The sequence below is a fragment of the Oncorhynchus mykiss genome, chromosome 15 (genome assembly GCF_013265735.2).
Source record: "Oncorhynchus mykiss isolate Arlee chromosome 15, USDA_OmykA_1.1, whole genome shotgun sequence".
Classification (NCBI taxonomy): domain Eukaryota; kingdom Metazoa; phylum Chordata; class Actinopteri; order Salmoniformes; family Salmonidae; genus Oncorhynchus; species Oncorhynchus mykiss.
Genome location: NC_048579.1, coordinates 73,114,864 through 73,140,802, shown reverse-complemented (window position 1 = coordinate 73,140,802; position 25,939 = coordinate 73,114,864). Strand labels below are relative to the sequence as shown.

The 25,939-nt window shown below is 48.0% G+C and overlaps 1 protein-coding gene across 11 annotated transcripts in view; it reads left to right on the top strand.

Moving 5' to 3' along the window:
• LOC110490803 (serine/threonine-protein kinase WNK1) overlaps positions 1-25,939 on the top strand; it is a 183,755-nt gene that overhangs the window by 2,168 nt on the left and 155,648 nt on the right. For all 11 annotated transcript variants that reach the window (XM_036945329.1, XM_036945328.1, XM_036945325.1 and 8 more), the window contains exon 2: positions 349-1,835. In XM_036945329.1, the coding sequence (XP_036801224.1) occupies positions 1,023-1,835 (813 nt within the window). In that variant the 5' untranslated portion in view covers positions 349-1,022. The remainder of the gene's footprint in view (positions 1-348; positions 1,836-25,939) is intronic.

The following is a 25,939-nucleotide window of genomic DNA, read 5'->3' as shown; positions in this document are numbered from 1 at the left end:
GTTCTCCTGAGAAGAGGTTTGATAACCATGACATATAGTAAACTACTTTTGTGTAGGGAATAGCTCTGGTCAAAAGTAGTGTACTATGTAGGGAATAGAGTGAAATTTGGTATATGCAAAACCAAGTCTCCTGTTCTGCAGCTGCAGTAGTGCATGCCAAAACAAGTCTCCTGTTCTGCAGTAGTGCATGCCAAACCAAGCTACTCTCTGAATTGTTTTACGCTGTAACCCTGAGGTCAAGCAGAGTCGGGGTTGAGGTTTACAGTTACTTTAAATTTGGATATGCAATTAAACCAAACTTCTCTGCCTCTTGACTCATTCCTTCACTCTCCCTCTGTTCTCTTTTAGTGAATCTGCCCCTTGCTTTGGAGGCAGTGGAGTTAATGGTGTGAGTGAGATTTCTCCCTCCCCCACCATCACTACAGAGACACGCCAGAGGCTGTCCACTGTCCAGGCCCAAGCAGTCAGCCTGAGCCTGCTAGTACAGACTATCTGGCCTCCTCTTCTTGTGGTCCCTTATGCTCAATGAAGGCTATCTCTGGGTCGCTACAGGATGGATGGTGTGGATTTGACGGTCCTTGTGTGTCATCATCAGCGCTTGCTCCTCTGTGACTGTTTCCTGTTCTTTTCCATTTATAAAAGAACGCCCCCTCTTCTGGGCCCAACCACCCCTGAGCGCTGTAAAAGTTATAGTAACTGTTGTTGCTAAGTGACACTTACAGAGGAGGTTAAGTTAACTCCCCCCCCCCCCCCCCCCCCCCCCCCATCCAAACTCCACAGAGGGTTTTCTCCAGAGGTTTTATTTTATATACCCATATTATATATTTCCCCTCTCAGGAGTTTGTTTGGAAGACGCACAGGTGTTCGGTTCTTCACAACAAAAGTTTTGGTGTATTGTTGGTTGAGGTTTACAGTTACTTTTTCTCAAGTTTTTTGTTCTTCCTTGTAATTTATTTATACCTCATATTTTGGAGTTTTTTTCTCATTGCTCGCTCACACCCCCTGGAATAAAAAAAATCAAGATGTCGGAAACAGACAAGTTCCTAGCCCCTTTCCCTCCACCGCCCAAGAATGTGAATGGTTCCAGCTCGGACACGTACCTTGGTGAGAATTTGGGGACCGACGGTGTCCGCCGACGCCGCCACACCATGGACCGCGACCCCAAACAGGCCGAACATCGCTTCTTCCGGCGCAGCGTCATCTGTGACTCGAACGCCACCGCCTTAGACCTCCCCAGCAAGGCCGTCATCCTCACCTCCCCGCCCGACTGCGAGCCCCCCAGCCTGGGCTGGCTCTCCCTGGCTGTCCCCTCTGTGGTGGTACCCGAGCCGTGCCTGGCGGTGGCCGAGGTGGAAGCAGATGAGGAAGGAGGGGATGGGCCTTGTAGTGCGGTATTAGGGCCCAGTGTTGGTGGCGGTACTAGAGTGGGTGGTACGGTAGTGCAGATAAAGCCATGCACGGCAGTATTGGATGTTTGCGGCGGAGAGAAAGGAAAGAAGCTGTCGTCGTTAGCCGCTGCAGAGGCTCCTGGAATGGAGGAGGTGGCGCCCAGTAAAGCGGGAGAGCCCGCGGAGGAGGAGAGCGGTAGTGTTACAGAGGAGATGCGAGAGGAGAAGGAGAAGGGGGCCGCTAAGGCCCTGTTAGAGGAGCAGAAGAGGGAAGCAGAGAAAAAGGTTCAGGACGACATAGAGGAAGTAGAGACCAAGGCCATAGGGACCTCGCTGGATGGACGCTTCCTGAAGTTTGACATTGAGATCGGACGCGGATCCTTCAAGACGGTCTACAAGGGCCTGGATACGGAGACTACAGTGGAGGTGGCGTGGTGCGAACTGCAGGTAAGACACAACCCAATCATTTACTATCCTTCTTTACTTCCTTACTCTCTGCTCTGAGAAACATTTTAAGCAGTGTTTTATTATACTCTCTCAATTCTTCCTCCGCTGCCTATTGTAGTGGCGAACTAAAGTACCTAAATAGATTGGCGCACACAAAATATCCCAGGTATGAAGATACAGATAAGGTGCAGAAGGAAGGATGTAGCTTGCAAGTACCTCGTCTGATAAAGATCACACCGGGTTGACAGATGGATGATGTCAGAGCAGCGCTGAGGTACGATGATGCCCAGCAAGGGTGCAACTGGCAGGTGCTGATGCAACAGCCCAGACAGACAGAATGGCACACAGGATGTTGTTGCTAGTTTCTACATTCTTATTCTGTACAAGAAGTTGTTTTTGTGGTCATGGTTCCCATAGTGCTTAATGTGGGTCATTCATTGAAGAAGCCTGGAGAGAGAGAGAGAGAGGAACATGTCTGTTAGAAAGTTTCAAGTTTGGCAGCCAGCCAGTCATATGACTGGATCTTAGCTGAATTCACAGCTCCGTTTAGAATCTAGCACAGCTCTAGCTCACGTGGTGGAAGGAGCAGTTGGTTGCTTGGCTCTGTGATATGTTCACTGATAACTAACTCACAAATCCCTCCACGAAGGAGCCTCAGTTTGGGGTCAGGTAAGCAGGGGCGGAGGTTAGTTTAAAAATAACACCTTGGGGTTAAACAGTTGTAACTCAGGGGGTGTGTCTCTAATGGCACCCTATTCCCTGTATAATCGACCACTTTGACCAGAGCCTCAGGGGCACAGTAAAGGGAAAAGGGCACCATTTGGAACGCATTACAGGGGGTCCGTGTTAACCATGCTGTTAATGAAACTCAGTAGGTTCTCATTTAGAGTGCGGTCGGGTCACTCACTGCAATGAAGCTGTTTTCCTCCTGTGTAGGAGTCACAAGGTGCTGTTTCTCCCCCTCTGCTGAAATTCACTTGTTCTGCCACCTTTTCTTTCAAAGAGATGTTTGTGAGTTGTGACTGAGCCCTGGTCCCAGCTCTGTGGCATAGATGGTACTGTTGTCACAATGACTTACGCTACAACTTGTTAGTCATACAGTCAGTTGGGCTCAGATACTAGAAAACTGTCCAATCACAGTCGTCCCCTATAATCCACAACCATGGAATTGAATCACATCACTCAGTCGCCTGGTTGCTGCTGATTGCATGTGCCCCTTCAAGCATCATCCAGGCAGCTCATCCAATAGTGCATTTTTAATAACTATAAAGAGCTCCTGGTCTGTAGATTAATGTTATGTTACGTAAATGTGTGTATCCACTCTAACCACAGGTAACGTAATGTTACGTAAATGTGTGTATCCACTCTAACCACAGGTAACGTAATGTTACGTAAATGTGTGTATCCACTCTAACCACAGGTAACGTAATGTTACGTAAATGTGTGTATCCACTCTAACCACAGGTAACGTAATGTTACGTAAATGTGTGTATCCACTCTAACCACAGGTAACGTAATGTTACGTAAATGTGTGTATCCACTCTAACCACAGGTAACGTAATGTTACGTAAATGTGTGTATCCACTCTAACCACAGGTAACGTAATGTACATTGCATGTAGGGTTAAGACCTCTCTCTATTTGTCCTGCTGGCTGGGTAATCCTATGGATGTTAGTGTTAGTTAGTTAGTTTGTCAGACAGTTTTGTAAGACAGACTATGTACTTCTACTGACATGGGATGAAGCAGTGGGAGTGGGGTTACACACGCTGCCTGGGTGGGCGTGGCGTCATGAGAGCATCTGGAATTGGTCGATGACTGTTTGTGTGACGTGTTGTGGGGGGTGGTCGGCATCCCTCAATAGCTGAACCAAAGCAGTCCCATCCCGGAGGGAATGAACGAAGGATGGGGGGAATGAAAGAAAGGAGGGAGGCGCGGAGGGGTAGTGGGGTCGTAGGTCATGAGTAGGCGCAGCGAGGAGTTGATGACAATGTTTGCTTTTGACAAAGCGAGGGAGCAGAATGAAAAGGGGAAGTGGACACACACACACACACACACACACACAGACACACAGACACACAGACAGAGAGAGAGAGAGAGAGAGGAGTGCCTGGCCTTGTATGCTGCAGTGGCCTTCTGTCCTTTTGTAGGCCAGGGCTGAGAGTTGGTTGTTGGGTGGAGGAACTCTAGAAGGAAACCACTTTTTAATTGGTCAATGTTTTCTGGGCTTGGGGGACAGTGGGGGGAAAATGAGGAAGAATAATCTAGGCTGCATCCCAAATGGCTCCCTATTTATTGCACTACTGTTGACAAAGGCGGTAAGGCCCATAGGGCTTTGGTCAGAAGTAGTGCACTCTATGGGGAATAGGGTGCCATTTGGGATGTTACCTTGTAGGTGGTCAGTTTTAGAGGGAATTTCAAGGTTTTTGAGCACCAAGCCAGGCTAAGTAGAGGGGGAGGGACCGAGCACCTTTGAGCGTTATTCTAATGCCATTCATGCTGGACTTGAGAGAGAATTTCTATGGTCTCTTTCTCAATGCAGATTGTCTATGTTTGAGGCCAGAATTGTTTTATCTATTAATACACTTTTTGAGGGGGGGGGGGGGGGGGGGGGGCAAGTTAGTCTTTTCCCATCGCTGCAACTCCCGTACGGATTCGGGAGAGGCGAAGGTCAAGAGAGCCATGCCTCCTCCGGAACACAAACCCGCCAAGCCTCACTGCTTCTTGACACACAGCTCACTTAACCCAGAAGCCAGCCTCACCAATGTGTCGGAGGAAACACTGTATTACTGGCGACCGATGTCAGCGTGCATGAGCCAGCCGCCACAAGGAGTCGCTAGAGCACGATGGGACAAGGACATCCCAGCTGGCCAAACCTCCACCTAACCCGGGTGACTCTGGGCCAGTTGTGCACCGCCGGCCGTGACACAACCCGGGATCGAACCCGAATCTGTAGTGACGCCTCAAACACTGCAATGCAGTGCCTTAGACCGCTGTTCCACTCGGGAGGCCCGTGTTTGGGGCCAGATTTAACCGAACGTTACTTTGAAATGTCTTTCTCTTAAGTTGAGGTTTTTGTATGACTTTCTAGGCTGATCATTTTTGTAAAACAATGATAGTATCTTAAAGAGCCACTGAACACGCTGTTTGGCACATGTGTTTTTCTGTTGCTCATTAGAAAGACTAGATTTCAGTCTTAGAGGTGTGTCTCCTGACCGATTTCCACTTTTGGTTAATGGTGTTTGTCCCTCATGAGACACTGTAGGAAGCCCATTTAATTTCCTCAGCGTCCTCAGAAATCTGTAATTAATTTTTACAATTTGGCCGAGGTTGTTTTAGATGCACAATTTTTCATCCATCAAAGGTGTTTGATGCAGTATTTCTCAAGTAAACAAAATGTGCTACGTGTTCTTATGTAAACAGTCAGAGCTGTTGGGCAGGTCTGTCTCATTGCCCTCTACCCAATAGCATAGACAGTCTCCACAGCTGTTCACCCTATGTTAGTGGGCACCCCAGCCTTCATTTACCCGGTGTGACGCGCAGATGTTCCAAACTCCGTTTTAGACCAGACTGACTTCATCGTATTTACACTTTGTAGTAAATTTGGACTCTAGAATAACTGACTTACTTCATCCTATTTACACTTTGTAGTAAATTTGGGCACTAGAATAAGTGTTTCTGACTCATATCGATTCCACATAGGCCGTTTTCAAAGGGATTTGTTGCTTTTTAAAGGCAGTCACTCTTTTTAATTACTTAGCCTACCCCTCTTTATACTTGACTGATATTTGCAATTTAAATCCTTTGTTGCCGCGGGAACTCTATTCTTTATTTCATCTTCCTTGTATAGAATTAGGACACAGGGATATGACTGTGAGCTATGAGACTGCAGTCAGCTAAGCTTTGTGGAACGTTAAGTTATTTATGAGAAGTGCTGGAGATAAGCTAAACTCTGTTTTAAAATGATGCTTTATTACCAATGCGGTATTGTAAACACATTGCCGGTGTTTGCTTGTTTGCAGACTTTTTGTACAGCTTTGACAGTGCTACTGTATCTTCTTTGACACACAAAGACCCAAACGGCGTTCCATAGTATGTATGTCGTGAAGCTAGTAGCAGTGACGCTGTGTTACTGTGTAACTAAGGGAAGGGCAACATCTGAAAATGGCACACTTGGTAGTGTGTACCGGTGCTCAACCAGTCGGCGAAAGCCAACATCACCCATGACAGAGAACGGTTGATTGTCAAGGGCAATGAGTTCCTTTATTTTGGCTATAATGGATTTTGCCATTGAGTTGTCTCGCTGAAATGTTGTTACTCTTTCAAATGACTGCTGGACTTGCTGACTGTTTGATCCACACAGCAGACATTGTGGGCTAGGTTAGGAATGCTGTGTTGCACGTGTAGCTCTACATTTTACGTGGTGTCATTACGTCATCTACCTACGTTATATAGGTACATACCTATATAACGTAGGTAGATGAGGTACATACCTATATAACGTCAGCTTTAACATCGGTTTTGCACATCGCTGTTAAACTAGACATCGGCCAATACCGATGTAGGCATTTTTAGCTAATATCGTCTGACTCCAATATGTTCACCGATATATCGTGCATCCCTAGTATCTTTGACCGTCAGTATTTCCAGTCGTGAAATCCATAGATTAGGGCTCAGGACCTCGATCTGGGGTGAAGGTTCACTTTCCAAGAGGACAACGACCCTAAGCACACAGCCATGACAACGCAGGAGTGGCTTCGGGACAAGTCTCTGAATGTCCTTGAGTGTCCCAGCCAGAGCCGGGGCTTGAACCGGATCGAACATCTCTGGAGAGACCTGAAAATAGCTGTGCAGCGACGCTTCCCATCCAACCTGACAGAGCTGGAGAGGATCTGCAGAGAAGAATGGAAGAAACTCCCCAAATACAGGTGTGCCAAGCCTGTAGCTTCATACCCAAGAAGACTTGAGGCTGTAATCGCTGCCAAAGGTGCTTCAACAAAGTACTTAGTAAAGGGTCTGAATACAGGTAAATGTGATATTTCAGTACATAGTTTTTTTTTCATTACAAGCATTTCTAAAAACCTGTTTGTTTTGTCGTTATGGGGTATTGTGCATAGATTGATGAGGGGGGAATATCTATTGAATCCATTTTAGATTGAGGCTGTAACGTACCAAAATGGGGAAAAAGTCAAGGGGTCTGAATACTTTCTGAATGCACTGTATATGCTCTGAGTACTCGCTCTCGTAGCTTTTTTCTTTCAGTGCTTTCTCTCGCTTTCACATCATGTATCTCATGTCTCACTCTCGCTTTGGTTCTGAGCTTATTCTCTTGGCTTTTTAAAAATCTTTTGTGCTTTCACCTCATGAGTCTCATCGCTCTTTCTTTTACCTCATCTCTCTCTCTCTCGTGTCCTAAGATGTCAGAGAGAGGACAGGACAGTGGAAACAAAACAGTGTTATTGTAACTCAGTGGAGGAGACCTGTAAACTCTCATTTTAGGAGACACGTTCTTCATTCTGCTTTCGCAGAGTGATAGAAACAGAACCTGACTCACAGTTTGCGCAACACCCCATTCCACTAGCCATCCGTCTCTCTTTTTCTCTCTTTTCCCCTCTCTCCCCCTCGCTGACGTGTTTCCTGTGGTTCCTATCGGGTCTGTGTGACCTTGGGTCGTAGTGGAGAGTAGACAGCAGAGTTTTGCTGCCCACACAGCAACCTATTCCCTATATAGTGCAGTACTTTTCACCAGAGCCCTATTTGTAGTGCACTAAATCGTGAATTGGGCTCCATTTGGGACGTAGACCCAACGTGCTGCTCTAATGGCCCTTAAACTGGTTGTCATGTAGACTTTTCACTTACACTTGGCTCTCCTTCCTCCTTCCGTTATGCTACAGGTCCAGGACCTGCGCCAAGGAAAGTCTAGGCCTACACACACACACACACACACAGCGACACACGCGTGCGCGACACACACAGACACAGACAGACACACTGAAGCAAGACGTTTTTTGGGAAAAAACTGCCGTAAAGAATGTAGAAGATGTAAATTGACCCGATTTATTCTATATTACAACACAGTAATGGACTAAGAGGTCATACTGGAGGTCTTTCTCTCGCTCTGCTCTGACGTAATCCTTCAGTCGGCCCTGAGCTCTGGGGCTTATCACAGAGATGTTAGTAATCAGAGTAAAGGAATTTGTGAGGGGGGTGACTCTGCCTTGTCTGCCCTGCAGCTAAGACACACACACACACACTGAGATCTCAGAGGCAATGGCTAAGTGAGCAGTGGAGAGAGCGAGAGTCTGCGTCCCGAATTGCACACTATTCCCTATTTAGGCTGGTGCACCTCCTCAAAAGTAGTGCACTATGTAAGAAATGGTTCACTATGTAGGGAGTTCTGGGACACAGCCACCGTGTCGTCATCAGTGAATAATGCAGAGGATGTGAACAGGGAGGAGTGCCAAATTGCAACCTATTTTCTTTATAGTGCACTACTTTTAACCAGAGCCCTGATCAAAGGTAGTGCACTATAAAGGGAATAGGGTGCCATTTTTGACAGCCAGAGAGAGAGGAGGGAAGAAACCCAATCCCATGGATCTGAGCCACAGCCATTTCCCTTCTCTTCCCTTGATTCATTGTTGAAGTACTGTGTGTGTGTCAGTGTTGGGTCAGAGGAAGACAGAGCAGAGGCGAAGGGGCTGCGCTTCCTTCATTTACAAACTCTGTCTTCCTTCCTTGTGGTGTGTGTGTCTTGAGTGTGTGCGTTTACACGTTTTTGAGTGTCAGATATAGGAACATAAGTCTGTAATGGAAATCTACTGAGTGTGTTTGTCTTGTCTCTGAAATATATGATTGACAGATTTTTAAAATGTTTTATTCTCTCTCGTTCTCACTCTCTGCTTTGCATTTTATCACTCAGCTAGTAAATTTGTCTGTCTGGTTTAGTCTTTGGGCTCCATGTCTGCTGAAAGCATTTGTCTCACTCTTACCTCCCCCTCTCTCTGTCAGAGCCTTGTGGGTGGGATAAGGGTTTTGAGTGGCGCAGTGTGGTGTAGAGGATTTGCGTGGTTTGAGTTGCGGCAGCAGTCAGACTAGGCTACACTAGAGCGACATTGGGATTGTTCTGTAACAGGGCTGTGAACAAGGCTGGGTGAATTGGGGACAGGTAAAGCTCCTGTGTGACAGTGCGGTTGTTCTGTAACATGGCTGTGAACAAGGCTGGGTGAATTGGGGACAGGTGAAGCCCCGGTGTGACAGTGGGGTTGTTCTGTAACAGGGCTGTGAACAAGGCTGGGTGAATTGGGGACAGGTGAAGCCCCTGTGTGACAGTGCGGTTGTTCTGTAACAGGGCCGTGAACAAGGCTGGGTGAATTGGGGACAGGTGAAGCCCCTGTGTGACAGTGGGGTTGTTCTGTAACAGGGCCGTGAACAAGGCTGTGTGACAGTGGGGTTGTTCTGTAACAGGGCCGTGAACAAGGCTGGGTGAATTGGGGACAGGTGAAGCCCCTGTGTGACAGTGGGGTTGTTCTGTAACAGGGCCGTGAACAAGGCTGGGTGAATTGGGGACAGGTGAAGCCCCTGTGTGACAGTGGGGTTGTTCTGTAACATGGTTGTGAACAAGGCTGGGTGAATTGGGGACAGGTGAAGCCCCTGTGTGACAGTGCGGTTGTTCTGTAACAGGGCCGTGAACAAGGCTGGGTGAATTGGGGACAGGTGAAGCCCCTGTGTGACAGTGGGGTTGTTCTGTAACAGGGCCGTGAACAAGGCTGGGTGAATTGGGGACAGGTGAAGCCCCTGTGTGACAGTGGGGTTGTTCTGTAACATGGCTGTGAACAAGGCTGGGTGAATTGGGGACAGGTGAAGCCCCTGTGTGACAGTGCGGTTGTTCTGTAACAGGGCCGTGAACAAGGCTGGGTGAATTGGGGACAGGTGAAGCCCCTGTGTGACAGTGGGGTTGTTCTGTAACAGGGCCGTGAACAAGGCTGTGTGACAGTGGGGTTGTTCTGTAACAGGGCCGTGAACAAGGCTGGGTGAATTGGGGACAAGTGAAGCCCCTGCGTCAGACATGCTGTATGATTTACCTCTGAAGAAGCATGACCCAGCTGAGCTTTCTCGCTCGCACTGTCTCTCTTTCGCTCTCTCTCTCTGTCGTTAGCTGTCTCTCTGTGTGTGTGTGTCGCTCTCTCTGTGTCTCTTTCGCTCTCTCTCTCTCTCTCTCTGTCTCTAGCTGTCTCTCTCTGTGTGTGTGTCGCTCTCTATGTGTCTCTCTTTCCATCTCTCTGTCTTCCTCTCCTTTTTTGTTTTTCTGTCTTTCTCGTTTCCGTCAGACGCTTGTCTGTTCCCACATCTTAAGCTAACTGTCTGCTCTTTACTTTTACAGCCCGTCTCTCCTCAGTAGCACAGAGCGCTAGGCTAAATGCTAAAAGTCCCAACTGCAGTAGACTAAAAGCTAGAAACTCAACAGAAATAGGCTAAATGCTAGGCTAATAGCTAACATAAAGCAGGTCAGCTTGGCCTGCTCTGAAAGAAAGGGAAGGTGAATACCTAGTCAGTTGCACAACTGAATGCATTCAACCGAAATGTCTCTTCTGCATTTAACTCAACCCCTCTGAATCAGAGACGTGCGAGGGGCTGCCTTAATCATCATCTGCACCCGGGGAGCAGTTGTTGTTGGGGGTTAACTGCCTTGCTCAAAGGCAGAACGGCAGATCTTCCCATCTTGCTGGTTCGGTGATTTGAACCAGGGACCTTTCGGTTACCTCTTAACCGCTAGGCTACCTACAGCACTGAATCTCCTGTAGGTTTCAATGCCTGCCTTTTAAAGGGATTGAAGGAAGGGGAGAGAGATGGTGGCATGCCAAGGCTTGTTCTTTCTCTCCGCTCCTCCTGAGATGGGGATCTAAACTATGTGAAGATGTTTGCTGTAATTCCCCAGATATCCTCAGGGCCAACCAAGACTGAGTTTAAGAAGAAAATGTTTTTGTCTCTTCTCTTGGGAAGGCAGTGAACTGCTCATGTTTTCACTGCTCACCTCTACACCTCCTGCCTGCTCCCCCACTTCCACCTCTGTTTTACCTCCCATTATAAGCAATGCAAGTGACTCGTTCCCACGTCATACTTCCGTGTTAATGCCCCTGGTGTTTTGAATGGACTCATGAAAATGTGGTTACATCAGATATATATTTTCAGTGTTAGCGCTGAAGACCATTTTTCGCTAGGTTTTTGCCTATTGAATACCGGCCTACAAAAGATCAAAAATGACAAGGCTACTAGCATAGCATATTGGCTCCATTACTAACCTCTTCTCTCTGGCCCGTGACCAGTTTCTGTCATGCTGATTGTCTTTAAATCATTTTCTGGAAAGGGTTTTTTAAAACCCATGCTGTTTGTGGAACGACAGACAGTCTGGAAGGAGGGCCCGGCCGAAGTGTGTTTCGGATTTAGAAAATTGAGGGGTTATGTTTTTTTATGAGCCAGTTAAACAATAGTGACATTGTCAAAATAATGAAACTAATCAGTTCACATTCTTCACTACAAAACCCCATATTGACAGACGGCTGCAAGTATAAAATCAGTGGAGTTGGATTCCTATTTTCTATTCTCTTGAGTGAGTCTCCAATGGACTTTCCCTCCAACTCTCCTGCACCCCCCCTTTCCCTCATACTCTCCTGCACCTCCCCTTTCCCTCCAACTCTCCTGCACCTCCCCTTTCCCTCCAACTCTCCTGCACCTCCCCTTTCCCTCCAACTCTCCTGCACCTTCCCTTTCCCTCCAACTCTCCTGCACCTCCCCTTTCCCTCCAACTCTCCTGCACCTCCCCTTTCCCTCCAACTCTCCTGCACCTCCCCTTTCCCTCCAACTCTCCTGCACCTCCCCTTTCCCTCCAACTCTCCTGCACCTCCCCTTTCCCTCCAACTCTCCTGCACCTCCCCTTTCCCTCCAACTCTCCTGCACCTCCCCTTTCCCTCCAACTCTCCTGCACCTCCCCTTTCCCTCCAACTCTCCTGCACCTCCCCTTTCCCTCCAACTCTCCTATTCAACCACCCACAATCCCAACCTCCCTAATTCCCAACTCCCTGGTGCACCCTTCCAAAAATCCTCCACCCACCAACCTCCACCCACCAGTCTCCTGGCTAGACTAACTTACCAATCAGTGTTGTTAGCTGACGGGTTAATTGAGTGACTGACATAACAACTGAAACTGATGATGCCAACCACATTTAAAAATGGCATCTTGTGTGTTCTACTGTTCTATCTCTCAGGACGGCAAGTTGATTGCACAATGGAGTTGTTTAAAAAAATATATATGTGGGCCTACAAATGGGGGGGGGCCGCAAGTTGCCCATCCCTGACCTATATGAACTAGTGCAGAAAACATACTTGCTGCAATACAGTAGGAACATGGGTCTATTCACTAACAATGCGTTATGATGACATAAGTTGGCCTACTTGTGACTTACATGTCATGACCTTAAAGAACTGGTGCTGTGGTTTTGACTTTCAATAGCACTACCATGCCACAATGGATCCAGAGAGAGAACAAACCTATTGATCAACAGGCCTTATGTGAGCCTCGGTGGCTAAAACTGGGATGAACTAGACTGCTTGTTCACTTCACTGCATCAGCGTAAGCTGAGCTGCACTGCAGTGACTGTGCTGCCTGCTGCTCTGTAATTGTGTTTGTGTGAGAGAGACAGTCTGTTGTGGTTGATGATGGGTTCTAATGTTGTCCACTGCTTCCTGGTTGGTTGGTTTTCTGTTTGCTCTCACATTCCCTGGATTCTTGTGGCAGGACGTCAGTCATTTGTAAGAGCGGGCAGCTCACTGGACAAAAAAACGTGGTTAGGGAGGGGTGTGTGTGACCCTCCTCTCCTTTCTACCCCGTCCCCACTCCATTGTTCCCTTTCAGAATAACCCAAACCAAGCAGAAAGACCCAATCATGAGCATAGTATCCAGCTGTCTTGATGCATAGAATTTAGTCAAGTCCTCCATTATGGCTCCTGAGTGGCGCAGTGGTTAAAGGCACTGTATCTCAGTGCAAGAGGCACCACTACAGTCCCTGGTTCGAATCTAGGCTGTATCACATCCGGCCATGTTTGGGAGTCCCATAGGGGGGCGCACAATTGGCCCAGCGTCGTCCGGGTTTGGCCGGGGTAGGCCGTCATTGTAAATAAGAATTAGTTCATCTGCTAACCAACATACCAGTTTCTAAAATTGGAGAGTTCATATTTGTAATTTTAGTTTTTTTTGAAGGCCTCAAGTCTAAATCTGTGGTCTAAAAACAAACACATTTTCTCATTTACCGTAAAGGAGGAAGAGCTCATGGTGTCTGTGATCAGAAGGGGAGAGAGAGACTGAGAAGAGAAGAACTGCTGACTCACTGAAGCTTTGGGCTTAATTGACCATTTGATTTTAATTTGGTCGTTTTTGCTTCTACAATGCTCTGAGAGGCCTTAAGACACAGTGGAGGAACAGGGTCACTCTTCTTCTTCTGTCTTTCTTTTCCTGTCTCTTTCTTTGCCCGCTCCCATCTTCTCCTTTCTCTTTCTTTGCCCCCTCCCATCTTCTCCTGTCTCTTTCTTTGCCCCCTCCCATCTTCTCCTCTCTCTCTCTGCCCCCTCCCATCTTCTCCTCTCTCTCTCTGCCCCCTTCCATCTTCTCCTCTCTCTCTCTGCCCCCTCCCATCTTCTCCTCTCTCTCTCTGCCCCCTCCCATCTTCTCCTCTCTCTCTCTGCCCCCTTCCATCTTCTCCTCTCTCTCTCTGCCCCCTTCCATCTTCTCCTCTCTCTCTCTGCCCGCTCCCATCTTCTCCTCTCTCTCTCTGCCCCCTTCCATCTTCTCCTCTCTCTCTCTGCCCCCTTCCATCTTCTCCTCTCTCTCTCTGCCCGCTCCCATCTTCTCCTCTCTCTCTCTGCCCCCTTCCATCTTCTCCTCTCTCTCTCTGCCCCCTTCCATCTTCTCCTCTCTCTCTCTGCCCCCTTCCATCTTCTCCTCTCTCTCTCTGCCCCCTTCCATCTTCTCCTCTCTCTCTCTGCCCCCTTCCATCTTCTCCTCTCTCTCTCTGCCCGCTCCCATCTTCTCCTCTCTCTTTCTTTGCCCCCTCCCATCTTCTCCTCTCTCTCTCTGCCCCCTCCCATCTTCTCCTCTCTCTCTCTGCCCCCTCCCATCTTCTCCTCTCTCTCTCTGCCCCCTTCCATCTTCTCCTCTCTCTCTCTGCCCCCTTCCATCTTCTCCTCTCTCTCTCTGCCCGCTCCCATCTTCTCCTCTCTCTCTCTGCCCGCTCCCATCTTCTCCTCTCTCTCTCTGCCCGCTCCCATCTTCTCCTCTCTCTCTCTGCCCGCTCCCATCTTCTCCTCTCTCTCTCTGCCCGCTCCCATCTTCTCCTCTCTCTCTCTGCCCGCTCCCATCTTCTCCTACTCCTCTCTCTCTCTGCCCTTATTCACCCCTCTCAGTTCAAAGGGCTTTATTGGCATGGGAAACACGTGTTTACATTACCAAAGCAAGAGAAATAGATGATAAACAAAGGTGAAATAAAAAATGTACAGTAAACATTACGCTCACTAAAATGTCAAAATAATAGACATTTCAAATGTCATAGTATAACATTGTTGTAACAATGTGCAAATAGTTAAAGTACACTAAGGCAAATAAATAGACTCTCCCTGTGTCTCCTGCTCCCTCTCCTTCTCTATCAGAGATTGATGGAGGCAAAAGGCTCCACAGTTCTCCACCTGCATGCTGCAGGGCTAAACCATATCACATGGTGTCTGTTGAAAGTGGAGCTAGCTGGGATAGGATGTAGAGGTCTTGGCCTATAGAAGAGGGCTAGCCCTGAGCTTTGATCACAGCGATATGAATGGAGTGGTTCCCAGGCCAGAAAACGCAGGAATGTGATGAATGTGACTGCTGCTGTTATAACTGTACTACTATATTGTATGATTTGTCCTATAACCCAAGTCAGGCTATCCATTATTCAACTGCTCCACTTGGACAAACCACTGAACTTGAAGGAATGTCAATTTTACAGTAGCTTTTTGGGTCAAATGTCACGTTTTGGTGCGTCTTTCCGCAAACACTATTGGGCTGGACTTCTTACTTTGTCTTTTACTTCTCTTGGAGCGTAGGCCATGAGGAAAAAGGCTGTCAGGGTTGAGGGAAGGTGTTCAACTCTCCTTCAACTCTGAGGCCGCCATGCTGTCACAGACTATTACATCACATGAAGGTCTGTGTTCACCCCCTACCGCAAGGGGAAAGTAGGGCACCCTGCTCTCTCAAAAACAAAGTTTTGCAGCCCCAGAAATTGAGTGTGATAATAAAGCAATATAAATGGCCATTTTAAATTCTCAGGGCTTTGCCAGAAGAGTAGTGCCTGTCTTCTTCTCAAGGGTATACGGCTGCTGGCCAGTAACAGATTGGTGTGTTTGTGTGGCTATCGGATCTCACCTCACCTCGGTGTCCTCTGTCTCTCTGTGTGTGGATGACGAGGCAGGCTGTATTGTACAGAGAAGGAGAGGGGGGAGATGACGATGATTTATCACTTTTTATTGAGACCTTACCAAAACACACATTCCCTGAGGGAATATTCTAACCCAGCGAAGGAAGGAGCAGGGGAGAGAGAGAGAGATCTACTTTTTTCCCCTGCTCTCCTTTTTTTTTTTTTAAGGATCTATAAATAGCAGCACCTCATCTGCCGGGGCTGTTCTGCTGCATGGTCAGAACTGGAGCAGACGCTAGGCAGGGGGAGGGCCTAAGGACTTGAGATGGAGACATAGCCAGTCTGAGGCAAAGACTGGGACGGGGACATGAGGACGGAGACAGAGGCTGCATGGTCAGAACTGGAGCAGAAACCAGGGAGAGCCTAATGACATGACAGACTAGAAACTGGGACAGAGACTGAGTTTAGAGTGTAGGGATGGGGACAGAGACTGAGGGACAGGATTAGAGGTGGGGACAGAGAGTGACTGACAGGGACAGCGACTGAGGGACAGGGTTAGAGGTGGGGACAGAGAGTGACTGACAGAGCCGGGGACTGATGGACAGGGATAGGGTTAGAGGCAGTGAATGAGTAGGGATGGGGACAAAACTCTTTCTTTAACCAGAGATCACCATTATTTCAAATACTGTTAAACTTCTTGGTGGAATGTGCTTTGTGGCTTGTTGTCTTGACGACCACGTCAATTTCCTTTGACTCTAGTGTTCCATTTGTACATTTGCGGGGCACAAAAAAAAAATAAACCAAGGAAAGCATCACACAATTCTAGTCCCTAAACTTCGTTTCCCCTCCATGTCTCAGTCAATTGCATTCGGACACAAGCGCCTGTTAGAAATAAATGCCTTTAAAACCGGTGGGATGGTGGGAATAATAAATGCCTCTGATGGGATCCATGCCAAACGACGACAGTTATCACATGCAAAATGCACTGGTTGATTTGAAGTAGGGAAATATGTGTCCCATCTACTTTCTGCTTAGGCTACTTTGCAAACTGCTAGTGCCATTTAGAATTGATTAGCCTGGAAGGCTCTCCCATCTCCACAGAGCAACTCTGGAGCTCTGTCAGAGTGACCAAGGCCCTTCTCCCCCGATTGCTCAGTTTGGCCTGGTGGACTCAAATCAAGTTGTAGAAACAACACAAGGATGATCAATGGAAACAGGATGCACCTGAGCTCAATTTCGAGTCTCATAGCAAATGGTTTTTATACATTTCCAAACATTTCTAAAACCCTGTTGTTGCTTTGTCATTATGAGGTATTTTAATGTAGATTGATGAGGAAGAAGTTGTATTTACCCCATTATAGAACAAGGATGTGAGGATGTGAGGTAACAATGTGGACAAAGTCAATACCTTACAAATGCACTCATCTATTTATATCACCCCCCCCAAAAAGCATGCAAGTACTGGAATAGTCAAATGCCCGTCCTCCTGACGGAGGCAGTAACAGAGACACAGCCCGGTGACAGTGGAAGCACGCTGTGTCCTCTAGCCTATGTCACTGTGCCTGCTGTCACCGCGGTTCAGGTGACCTGTCAATGTCAACACATTCCCATGTCATCTACAGGGCAGTGTGTGTGTGTGTGTGTGTGTTAGACGTTACAATCCCTCATATGTGGAACTCATAATTGAGCTCATGTTTCTCTGTGGTTATTTGATCATCATGTCACCAGTTGGTGTGTAACTGTCTGCATTTTCCATTATCATCTCTCCCACACTCTCTCTGCACTGGTATGTCCTTTCACTGCTTTCCCTGTGACGTGTTGGTTGGCTCAGTGCGTACATGTCACCCCTCGCCTTGGTAGTTTGAGAGAGACAGGAGGGAGGGAGAGAATAAAGGTGGGGGGGTGAGAATAAAGGTGGGGGGAGAGAGAATAAAGGTGGGGGAGGGATGAGTGTTGGCCTGCCTGCCTGCTTGTAAGAGCGAGGGGGGAGAGAAGGGGTGTGTGGGCCTGCCTGCTTGTAAGAGTGAGGGGGGAGAGAAGGGGTGTGTGGGCCTGCCTGCTTCAGCTGACCGGTGCTCTCATGTCTCTCCTCTCAGCCCCAGAGCTCCAGATAACTAGTGGAAGAATGTTAATGTCTCTGCTATGTGGTGAACTGAACTCTACAGTGCAAGGCCAGGCCATGACGCAGTGGTCCTGTATTGCTGCCTTTAGAGGTTTGTGCTTGCAGACACCCTCCCTCTCATGGATTTATCAATGGTGGAAGGTAACGCCCTCCAGCCAATGATGTCACCAATCCAATGCTATGTGCTATACTCTCTTTTCAGGTAATTATCTTTAAGTGTCCTACATGACCGTGTCCTACTGCTGTGTCCTACTGCTGCTTTCAGTCCCTTTACTACAGCAGGGATGACCAATCCTGTAGAGATATTTGCTATGCACTGCAGGGTTTGTTCCATACCTGCTCTAATAAGGGATCACTACTCTCTTGTGTCAAAAAGGACCAATATGATTTGGTTCTCCCTTACAGAGAACTTGATTGGTTCCCATTCTCTTAGTCAGGAAATGAGCTCCATCACCAGTGTACAGTAGATCTGTTAAGATGACTCCTCCCTCACAAGCCATGTGTGTCATGTTGTCAAAGAGCCGACACTTAATAATAAAAGCCTACAGTCAGGCAGCTGGGGCTTCTGGGAAACCATAACTGTGTTCCAGTACTCATACTAACCACACTAACTGTACTATTTGTGACGTAAATTGAGTATATTGTATGCTTATCGCTCCGAGGGCGAAACGGACAATCTGATAACGCTCTGGATTTACGAACGCCCAGAGTGCACTCTGGCACTCAGGTTGAATTTACGAATACACCCCGAAATTGTAAAATGTCTAGCTAGTCATTTGTTATGCTAACAAGCTAGCAAGAGGTTGCACAGCAACAGCATCAACTTCCGGTAGACGGGCGGCGCGTACGCTCAACTGAAACACTACCGTTCATTTACAGTATACTAAAAGGAATGTATAGTGTGTGTGTACCCATTAAGTAGGTAGTATACAGTATGATAGTATGGGTATTCTAACACCACTCATGACTTTATATTGCCGGCTGTGTTTAGAAACATACCAAAGGTATGCAAATGAATGTCTTGCCATGGCTTGATCTGCATGTGTCACTCCCTCTCCTCCCTCCAGCTCTGTTATACAGCTTGTTTTACAGTATGCACCAACCTGCAGTCTGTGTAATGCCATCTCATTCCCTGCCTGGCCCTGCATCAGCCAGTCACATGGTTTGCAGGGATAAATCTGGAGGCTGCGAAATATTCAGACTTGTTTGTGTGCACGTGGGTCTGTGGCAGAGCAGGGCTGCAACCGGCCGACTCATCTGTTTTATATGGAGAGTCTCAGTCCAGGCCGGGGTCCTAGACACCATTCCTGCATCTGTTTTATATGGAGAGTCTCAGGCCGGGTCCTAGACACCATTCCTGCTCTGGCTGCATCTGTTTTACAAATTCAGCCTGTGGGCCGCCAGTTGGGGAACCCTGCACTAGGCAGTTCTGTGCCTGAATTACTAAACTAGGCTCCCTGTAGCATAATTATTTCCCTGTGGTCCTGTTGAGGTAGGATGTGACAAACGTTGATTTGGGTTTGACCAGACACACCCAAGGGAAGGGGCCGGTAAACAGTTACCTGAGCAGCCCTATTGTTCCTCCCTGTTGTAGCGTCTTCTGGCCTAAGTCAATATTTGACCAAGACCCTGGTGGTAGTAGTGAGAGAGCAGTTACAATTGGACCCTGTCTGGTGTTGAAAGACGGGTCATTAAGCCTAAAACAGCTTGTGAGGCTACCACACAGCTATCATTCTTCTTGGAACAGGAGGACAAATATGTTTGTTGTTCTGCTAAAGTTGTAAGCTTGTGAGTCGCGACTTGCCTCCCTCTCGTGTCTCTGTCCGTCTCTCGTTCTCGGTCTGTTACATTCCCCAGCAAGAAAACCAAATTATGTCGCTCAAACTAGCGAAGAGTCACTGACAACCACCAAAACAAAACAGGTGGGGTTTTAGGAGGGGTTCTGAAAGATGCTTCAGGTGGTGTCCACTGAAAGTTGCCTAGCAACAACAACTGGAACTTAATTAACACCTCCACCATGAGACCCACTACATTTGCCTCAGAACAGGCAAACAAAATAAAATCCCACATCAAACTTAAAGATGGGAAGCAAAAGGAGAACAGGGAAGTTCAGATAAAGGATTGTTTGTCTGTTCCACGTCTCTCAGGAGCACTGGGCCAGCCACTCTTAAATAACACCTGGGATAACACCTGGGCCAGCCACTCTTAAATAGCACCTGGGCCAGCCACTCTTAAATAACACCTGGGTCAGCCACTCTTAAATAACACCTGGGCCAGCCACTCTTAAATAGCACCTGGGCCAGCCACTCTTAAATAGCACCTGGGCCAGCCACTCTTAAATAGCACCTGGGCCAGCCACTCTTAAATAACACCTGGGATAACACCTGGGCCAGCCACTCTTAAATAACACCTGGGATAACACCTGGGCCAGCCACTCTTAAATAACACCTGGGCCAGCCACTCTTAAATAGCACCTGGGCCAGCCACTCTTAAATAGCACCTGGGCCAGCCACTCTTAAATAGCACCTGGGCCAGCCACTCTTAAATAGCACCTGGGCCAGCCACTCTTAAATAGCACCTGGGCCAGCCACTCTTAAATAGCACCTGGGCCAGCCACTCTTAAATAGCACCTGGGCCAGCCACTCTTAAATAGCACCTGGGCCAGCCACTCTTAAATAGCACCTGGGCCAGCCACTCTTAAATAGCACCTGGGCCAGCCACTCTTAAATAGCACCTGGGCCAGCCACTCTTAAATAACACCTGGGCCAGCCACTCTTAAATAGCACCTGGGCCAGCACAGGTGAAACACCTTCCCACTAACGAGATGGCAACCAGTACAGCTGTAACACATACTGACTAATGAGAAGACACCAGTCAGTGTGCCCTACGTGCTAATATTCCATCTTCAAAACATAAATGGAAAAAACAAGCTGCAACAGTCACTCTCTTTCTGTTCCTCTGTGTCTGGTAGCCCACTGCAACCCAGTCCAGTCTGCCAGGGAGAGCAGGTTCTCCTCTCTATCTCAATCTGTCTGACTCTTGCCAGGGAGCTGGACTGAAACTCTGATCGGACATACGAAATCTAACCTGCATACAGTATAGCACATTACGTGAGTGAGCAGCAGTGAATGTCCCCGATGACTGGGACTGGTCTGAAAAGCTTCTATCCCCTCTTGGCCCTATAAATATTTGAGAGTAAACTCTGTCTCGCTCTCTTGTCTGTCAGCTGTGTGTGCAATATGCGTTGGAGCCCTGTTTGTGTGTGTATGGGCTGTGAGATTCGATCCATCAGACAGGAAGTGGTCTGCTGTTGTGTATAAGATGCTGATGGAGACAGACATCCCTGATAAAGGAAGAGGGAAGGGAAGAGTTATTGCAGGGAGAGGGAGAGTGTTATTGATGCATGAATCCCTAGTGTCCCTAGTGTGCATGAATCCGAAGTGTCTGGCTACAGCACTGTGTGGTCTGGAACATGGGAGCGAGAGACTGATCCCTAGCCTCTAAGCCTCTACTCAGCCAGTACCTATCCCAACCCTAGCCCATACCCAGCCTGTACCCGTCACTAGCCTCTACCCAGCCTGTACCCATCCCTAGCCCATATCCAGCATGTACCCATCCCATTTCCAGCCTTGACCCAGCCTGCACCCAGGACCCAGCCTCTACCCTTCTCTAGCCTCTACCCAGCCTGTTCCCAGACCCCAGTGACGCATTTACTTCCCTGGCAGACCTTCTCCTCAGGGGTGTTGTGTACTTATCCCTGCCTAGCCGGAGGGGATCAGATGGGGCTAGGCAGCACCCTGTACCATGTGCTCCTGGAGCTGCAGGAATCCTGGTGGGCCTGACTGATGCTGTCCTAATCTAGTCTGGGACCATTAGGACATAGATGAAACTTCTATCACAGACACACACCAGCAGCTTAGAGGGTTTGACTCTCAGGCCTCGGGGGGCTTCCCCTCATGAGCAGATGGTCACTGGATGAACGACCGCGCTGAACCTAGTGGTAGTAACGCCTGTTACTTCAACAACCTTAAAACACTCACCTACTCACTCCAAGGCCTGTCATGTCTGCTGTCAGTCTGTCTCTCTGTTTTTCTCTGAGTGGCTAATGGTGCATGTTGGAGCAGTGTTTTCATGTGTTTGTGACTGTGAGTACAGGTGGTGCTAGCCTTATGTCGGTGTGTTTGTGACTGTGAGTACAGGTGGTGCTAGCCTTATGTTGGTGTGACTGTGAGTACAGCTGGTGCTAGCCGTATGTCGGTGTGTTTGTGACTGTGAGTACAGGTGGTGCTAGCTGTATGTCGGTGTGTTTGTGACTGTGAGTACAGGTGGTGCTAGCTGTATGTCGGTGTGTTTGTGACTGTGAGTACAGGTGGTGCTAGCTGTATGTCGGTGTGTTTGTGACTGAGTATAGGTGGTGCTAGCCGTATGTTGGTGTGTTTGTGACTGAGTATAGGTGGTGCTAGCCGTATGTTGGTGTGTTTGTGACTGTGAGTACAGGTGGTGCTAGCTGTATGTCTGTGTGTTTGTGACTGTGAGTACAGGTGGTGCTAGCTGTATGTCGGTGTGTTTGTGACTGTGAGTACAGGTGGTGCTAGCTGTATGTCGGTGTGTTTGTGACTGAGTACAGGTGGTGCTAGCTGTATGTCGGTGTGTTTGTGACTGTGAGTACAGGTGGTGCTAGCTGTATGTCGGTGTGTTTGTGACTGAGTATAGGTGGTGCTAGCCGTATGTTGGTGTGTTTGTGACTGTGAGTACAGGTGGTGCTAGCTGTATGTCTGTGTGTTTGTGACTGTGAGTACAGGTGGTGCTAGCTGTATGTCTGTGTGTTTGTGACTGTGAGTACAGGTGGTGCTAGCTGTATGTCGGTGTGTTTGTGACTGAGTACAGGTGGTGCTAGCTGTATGTCGGTGTGTTTGTGACTGAGTACAGGTGGTGCTAGCTGTATGTCGGTGTGTTTGTGACTGAGTATAGGTGGTGCTAGCCTTATGTTGGTGTGTTTGTGACTGTGAGTACAGGTGGTGCTAGCTGTATGTCTGTGTGTTTGTGACTGTGAGTACAGGTGGTGCTAGCTGTATGTCTGTGTGTTTGTGACTGTGAGTACAGGTGGTGCTAGCTGTATGTCTGTGTGTTTGTGACTGTGAGTACAGGTGGTGCTAGCTGTATGTCTGTGTGTTTGTGACTGTGAGTACAGGTGGTGCTAGCTGTATGTCGGTGTGTTTGTGACTGTGAGTACAGGTGGTGCTAGCTGTATGTCTGTGTGTTTGTGACTGTGAGTACAGGTGGTGCTAGCTGTATGTCGGTGTGTTTGTGACTGTGAGTACAGGTGGTGCTAGCTGTATGTCTGTGTGTTTGTGACTGTGAGTACAGGTGGTGCTAGCTGTATGTCGGTGTGTTTGTGACTGTGAGTACAGGTGGTGCTAGCTGTATGTCGGTGTGTTTGTGACTGAGTATAGGTGGTGCTAGCCGTATGTTGGTGTGTTTGTGACTGAGTATAGGTGGTGCTAGCCGTATGTTGGTGTGTTTGTGACTGTGAGTACAGGTGGTGCTAGCTGTATGTCTGTGTGTTTGTGACTGTGAGTACAGGTGGTGCTAGCTGTATGTCTGTGTGTTTGTGACTGTGAGTACAGGTGGTGCTAGCTGTATGTCGGTGTGTTTGTGACTGAGTACAGGTGGTGCTAGCTGTATGTCGGTGTGTTTGTGACTGAGTACAGGTGGTGCTAGCTGTATGTCGGTGTGTTTGTGACTGAGTATAGGTGGTGCTAGCCTTATGTTGGTGTGTTTGTGACTGTGAGTACAGGTGGTGCTAGCTGTATGTCTGTGTGTTTGTGACTGTGAGTACAGGTGGTGCTAGCTGTATGTCTGTGTGTTTGTGACTGTGAGTACAGGTGGTGCTAGCTGTATGTCTGTGTGTTTGTGACTGTGAGTACAGGTGGTGCTAGCTGTATGTCTGTGTGTTTGTGACTGTGAGTACAGGTGGTGCTAGCTGTATGTCGGTGTGTTTGTGACTGTGAGTACAGGTGGTGCTAGCTGTATGTCTGTGTGTTTGTGACTGTGAGTACAGGTGGTGCTAGCTGTATGTCGGTGTGTTTGTGACTGTGAGTACAGGTGGTGCTAGCTGTATGTCTGTGTGTTTGTGACTGTGAGTACAGGTGGTGCTAGCTGTATGTCGGTGTGTTTGTGACTGTGAGTACAGGTGGTGCTAGCTGTATGTCTGTGTGTTTGTGACTGTGAGTACAGGTGGTGCTAGCTGTATGTCTGTGTGTTTGTGACTGTGAGTACAGGTGGTGCTAGCTGTATGTCTGTGTGTTTGTGACTGTGAGTACAGGTGGTGCTAGCTGTATGTCTGTGTGTTTGTGACTGTGAGTACAGGTGGTGCTAGCTGTATGTCTGTGTGTTTGTGACTGTGAGTACAGGTGGTGCTAGCTGTATGTCGGTGTGTTTGTGACTGTGAGTACAGGTGGTGCTAGCTGTATGTCGGTGTGTTTGTGACTCTGAGTACAGGTGGTGCTAGCTGTATGTCGGTGTGTTTGTGACTGTGAGTACAGGTGGTGCTAGCTGTATGTCGGTGTGTTTGTGACTGTGAGTACAGGTGGTGCTAGCCTTATGTTGGTGTGTTTGTGACTGTGAGTACAGGTGGTGCTAGCTGTATGTCTGTGTGTTTGTGACTGTGAGTACAGGTGGTGCTAGCTGTATGTCGGTGTGTTTGTGACTGTGAGTACAGGTGGTGCTAGCTGTATGTCTGTGTGTTTGTGACTGTGAGTACAGGTGGTGCTAGCTGTATGTCGGTGTGTTTGTGACTGTGAGTACAGGTGGTGCTAGCTGTATGTCGGTGTGTTTGTGACTGTGAGTACAGGTGGTGCTAGCTGTATGTCTGTGTGTTTGTGACTGTGAGTACAGGTGGTGCTAGCTGTATGTCTGTGTGTTTGTGACTGTGAGTACAGGTGGTGCTAGCTGTATGTCGGTGTGTTTGTGACTGTGAGTACAGGTGGTGCTAGCTGTATGTCGGTGTGTTTGTGACTGTGAGTACAGGTGGTGCTAGCTGTATGTCTGTGTGTTTGTGACTGTGAGTACAGGTGGTGCTAGCTGTATGTCGGTGTGTTTGTGACTGTGAGTACAGGTGGTGCTAGCCTTATGTTGGTGTGTTTGTGACTGTGAGTACAGGTGGTGCTAGCTGTATGTCTGTGTGTTTGTGACTGTGAGTACAGGTGGTGCTAGCTGTATGTCTGTGTGTTTGTGACTGTGAGTACAGGTGGTGCTAGCTGTATGTCTGTGTGTTTGTGACTGTGAGTACAGGTGGTGCTAGCTGTATGTCTGTGTGTTTGTGACTGTGAGTACAGGTGGTGCTAGCTGTATGTTGGTGTGTTTGTGACTGTGAGTACAGGTGGTGCTAGCTGTATGTCTGTGTGTTTGTGACTGTGAGTACAGGTGGTGCTAGCTGTATGTCTGTGTGTTTGTGACTGTGAGTACAGGTGGTGCTAGCTGTATGTCTGTGTGTTTGTGACTGTGAGTACAGGTGGTGCTAGCTGTATGTCTGTGTGTTTGTGACTGTGAGTACAGGTGGTGCTAGCTGTATGTCGGTGTGTGTTCTCCTCTGTTTGAATAGTGGTCAAACAATAGTATATGTGTTTTGAGTTGTGGTTGGACCGTGTGTGTGCGTGCGTGATGTGTGCACATATGGAGTATACCAAACATCAGGAACACCTTCCTAATATTGAGTTGCACCAGCCCCCTTTCCCCTCAGAACATCTTCAACTCGTCAGGTCATGGACTCTACAAGGTGTCGACAGCGTTCCACAGGGATGCTGGCCATGTTGACTCCAATGCGTCCCACAGTTGTTAAGTTGGCTGAACGTCCTTTGGGTGGTTAACCATTCATGATACACACGGTAAACTGTTGAGTGTGGGAAAACCCAGCAGCGTTGCAGTTCTTGACAGAAACCGGTGCACCTGGCACCTACTACCATACCCCGTTCAAAGGCATTTACATATTTTGTGTCAGTTATCACAAGGCTTAAAAATCCTCCTTTAACCCGTCTCCCCCCCTTCATCTACACTGATTGAAGTGGATTTAACAAGTGACGTCAATAAGGGATCATATCTTTCACCTGAATTCACCTGGTCAGCCTGTTCTGGAAAGAGCATACTCTCTCTGTGTGTGTGTGTGTGTGTGTGTGTGTGTGTGTGTGTGTGAGACACTGTATGTGTGAGTGTGCCGTTCAAGCAGGACATGGTATGTTTTCTCTCTCACCCTGCCGTGGATGTGTACACTGTCTCTCTGCAAGGTTTCAGTTTTGTCAGTGAGCAGAGTGAGTTCTGCAACACCAGTCAAAGCAGGTTATTTATAGACCTGCAGTATTCATTTAAGCAGAGGAGCAACATTTACACCTCGTCTTAGAACGACAGACTGTATGTACATATCGCTATGTTTTTTTCCCCCTCATGTTCTCTCTTAAACACACACAAACACACACCCCCTCACCCTTCTTGCATGCTAGCTCTCACATTGCGTGTACATTTTGTGTAAGGGAAGGGGAAATGTATAGTTTCC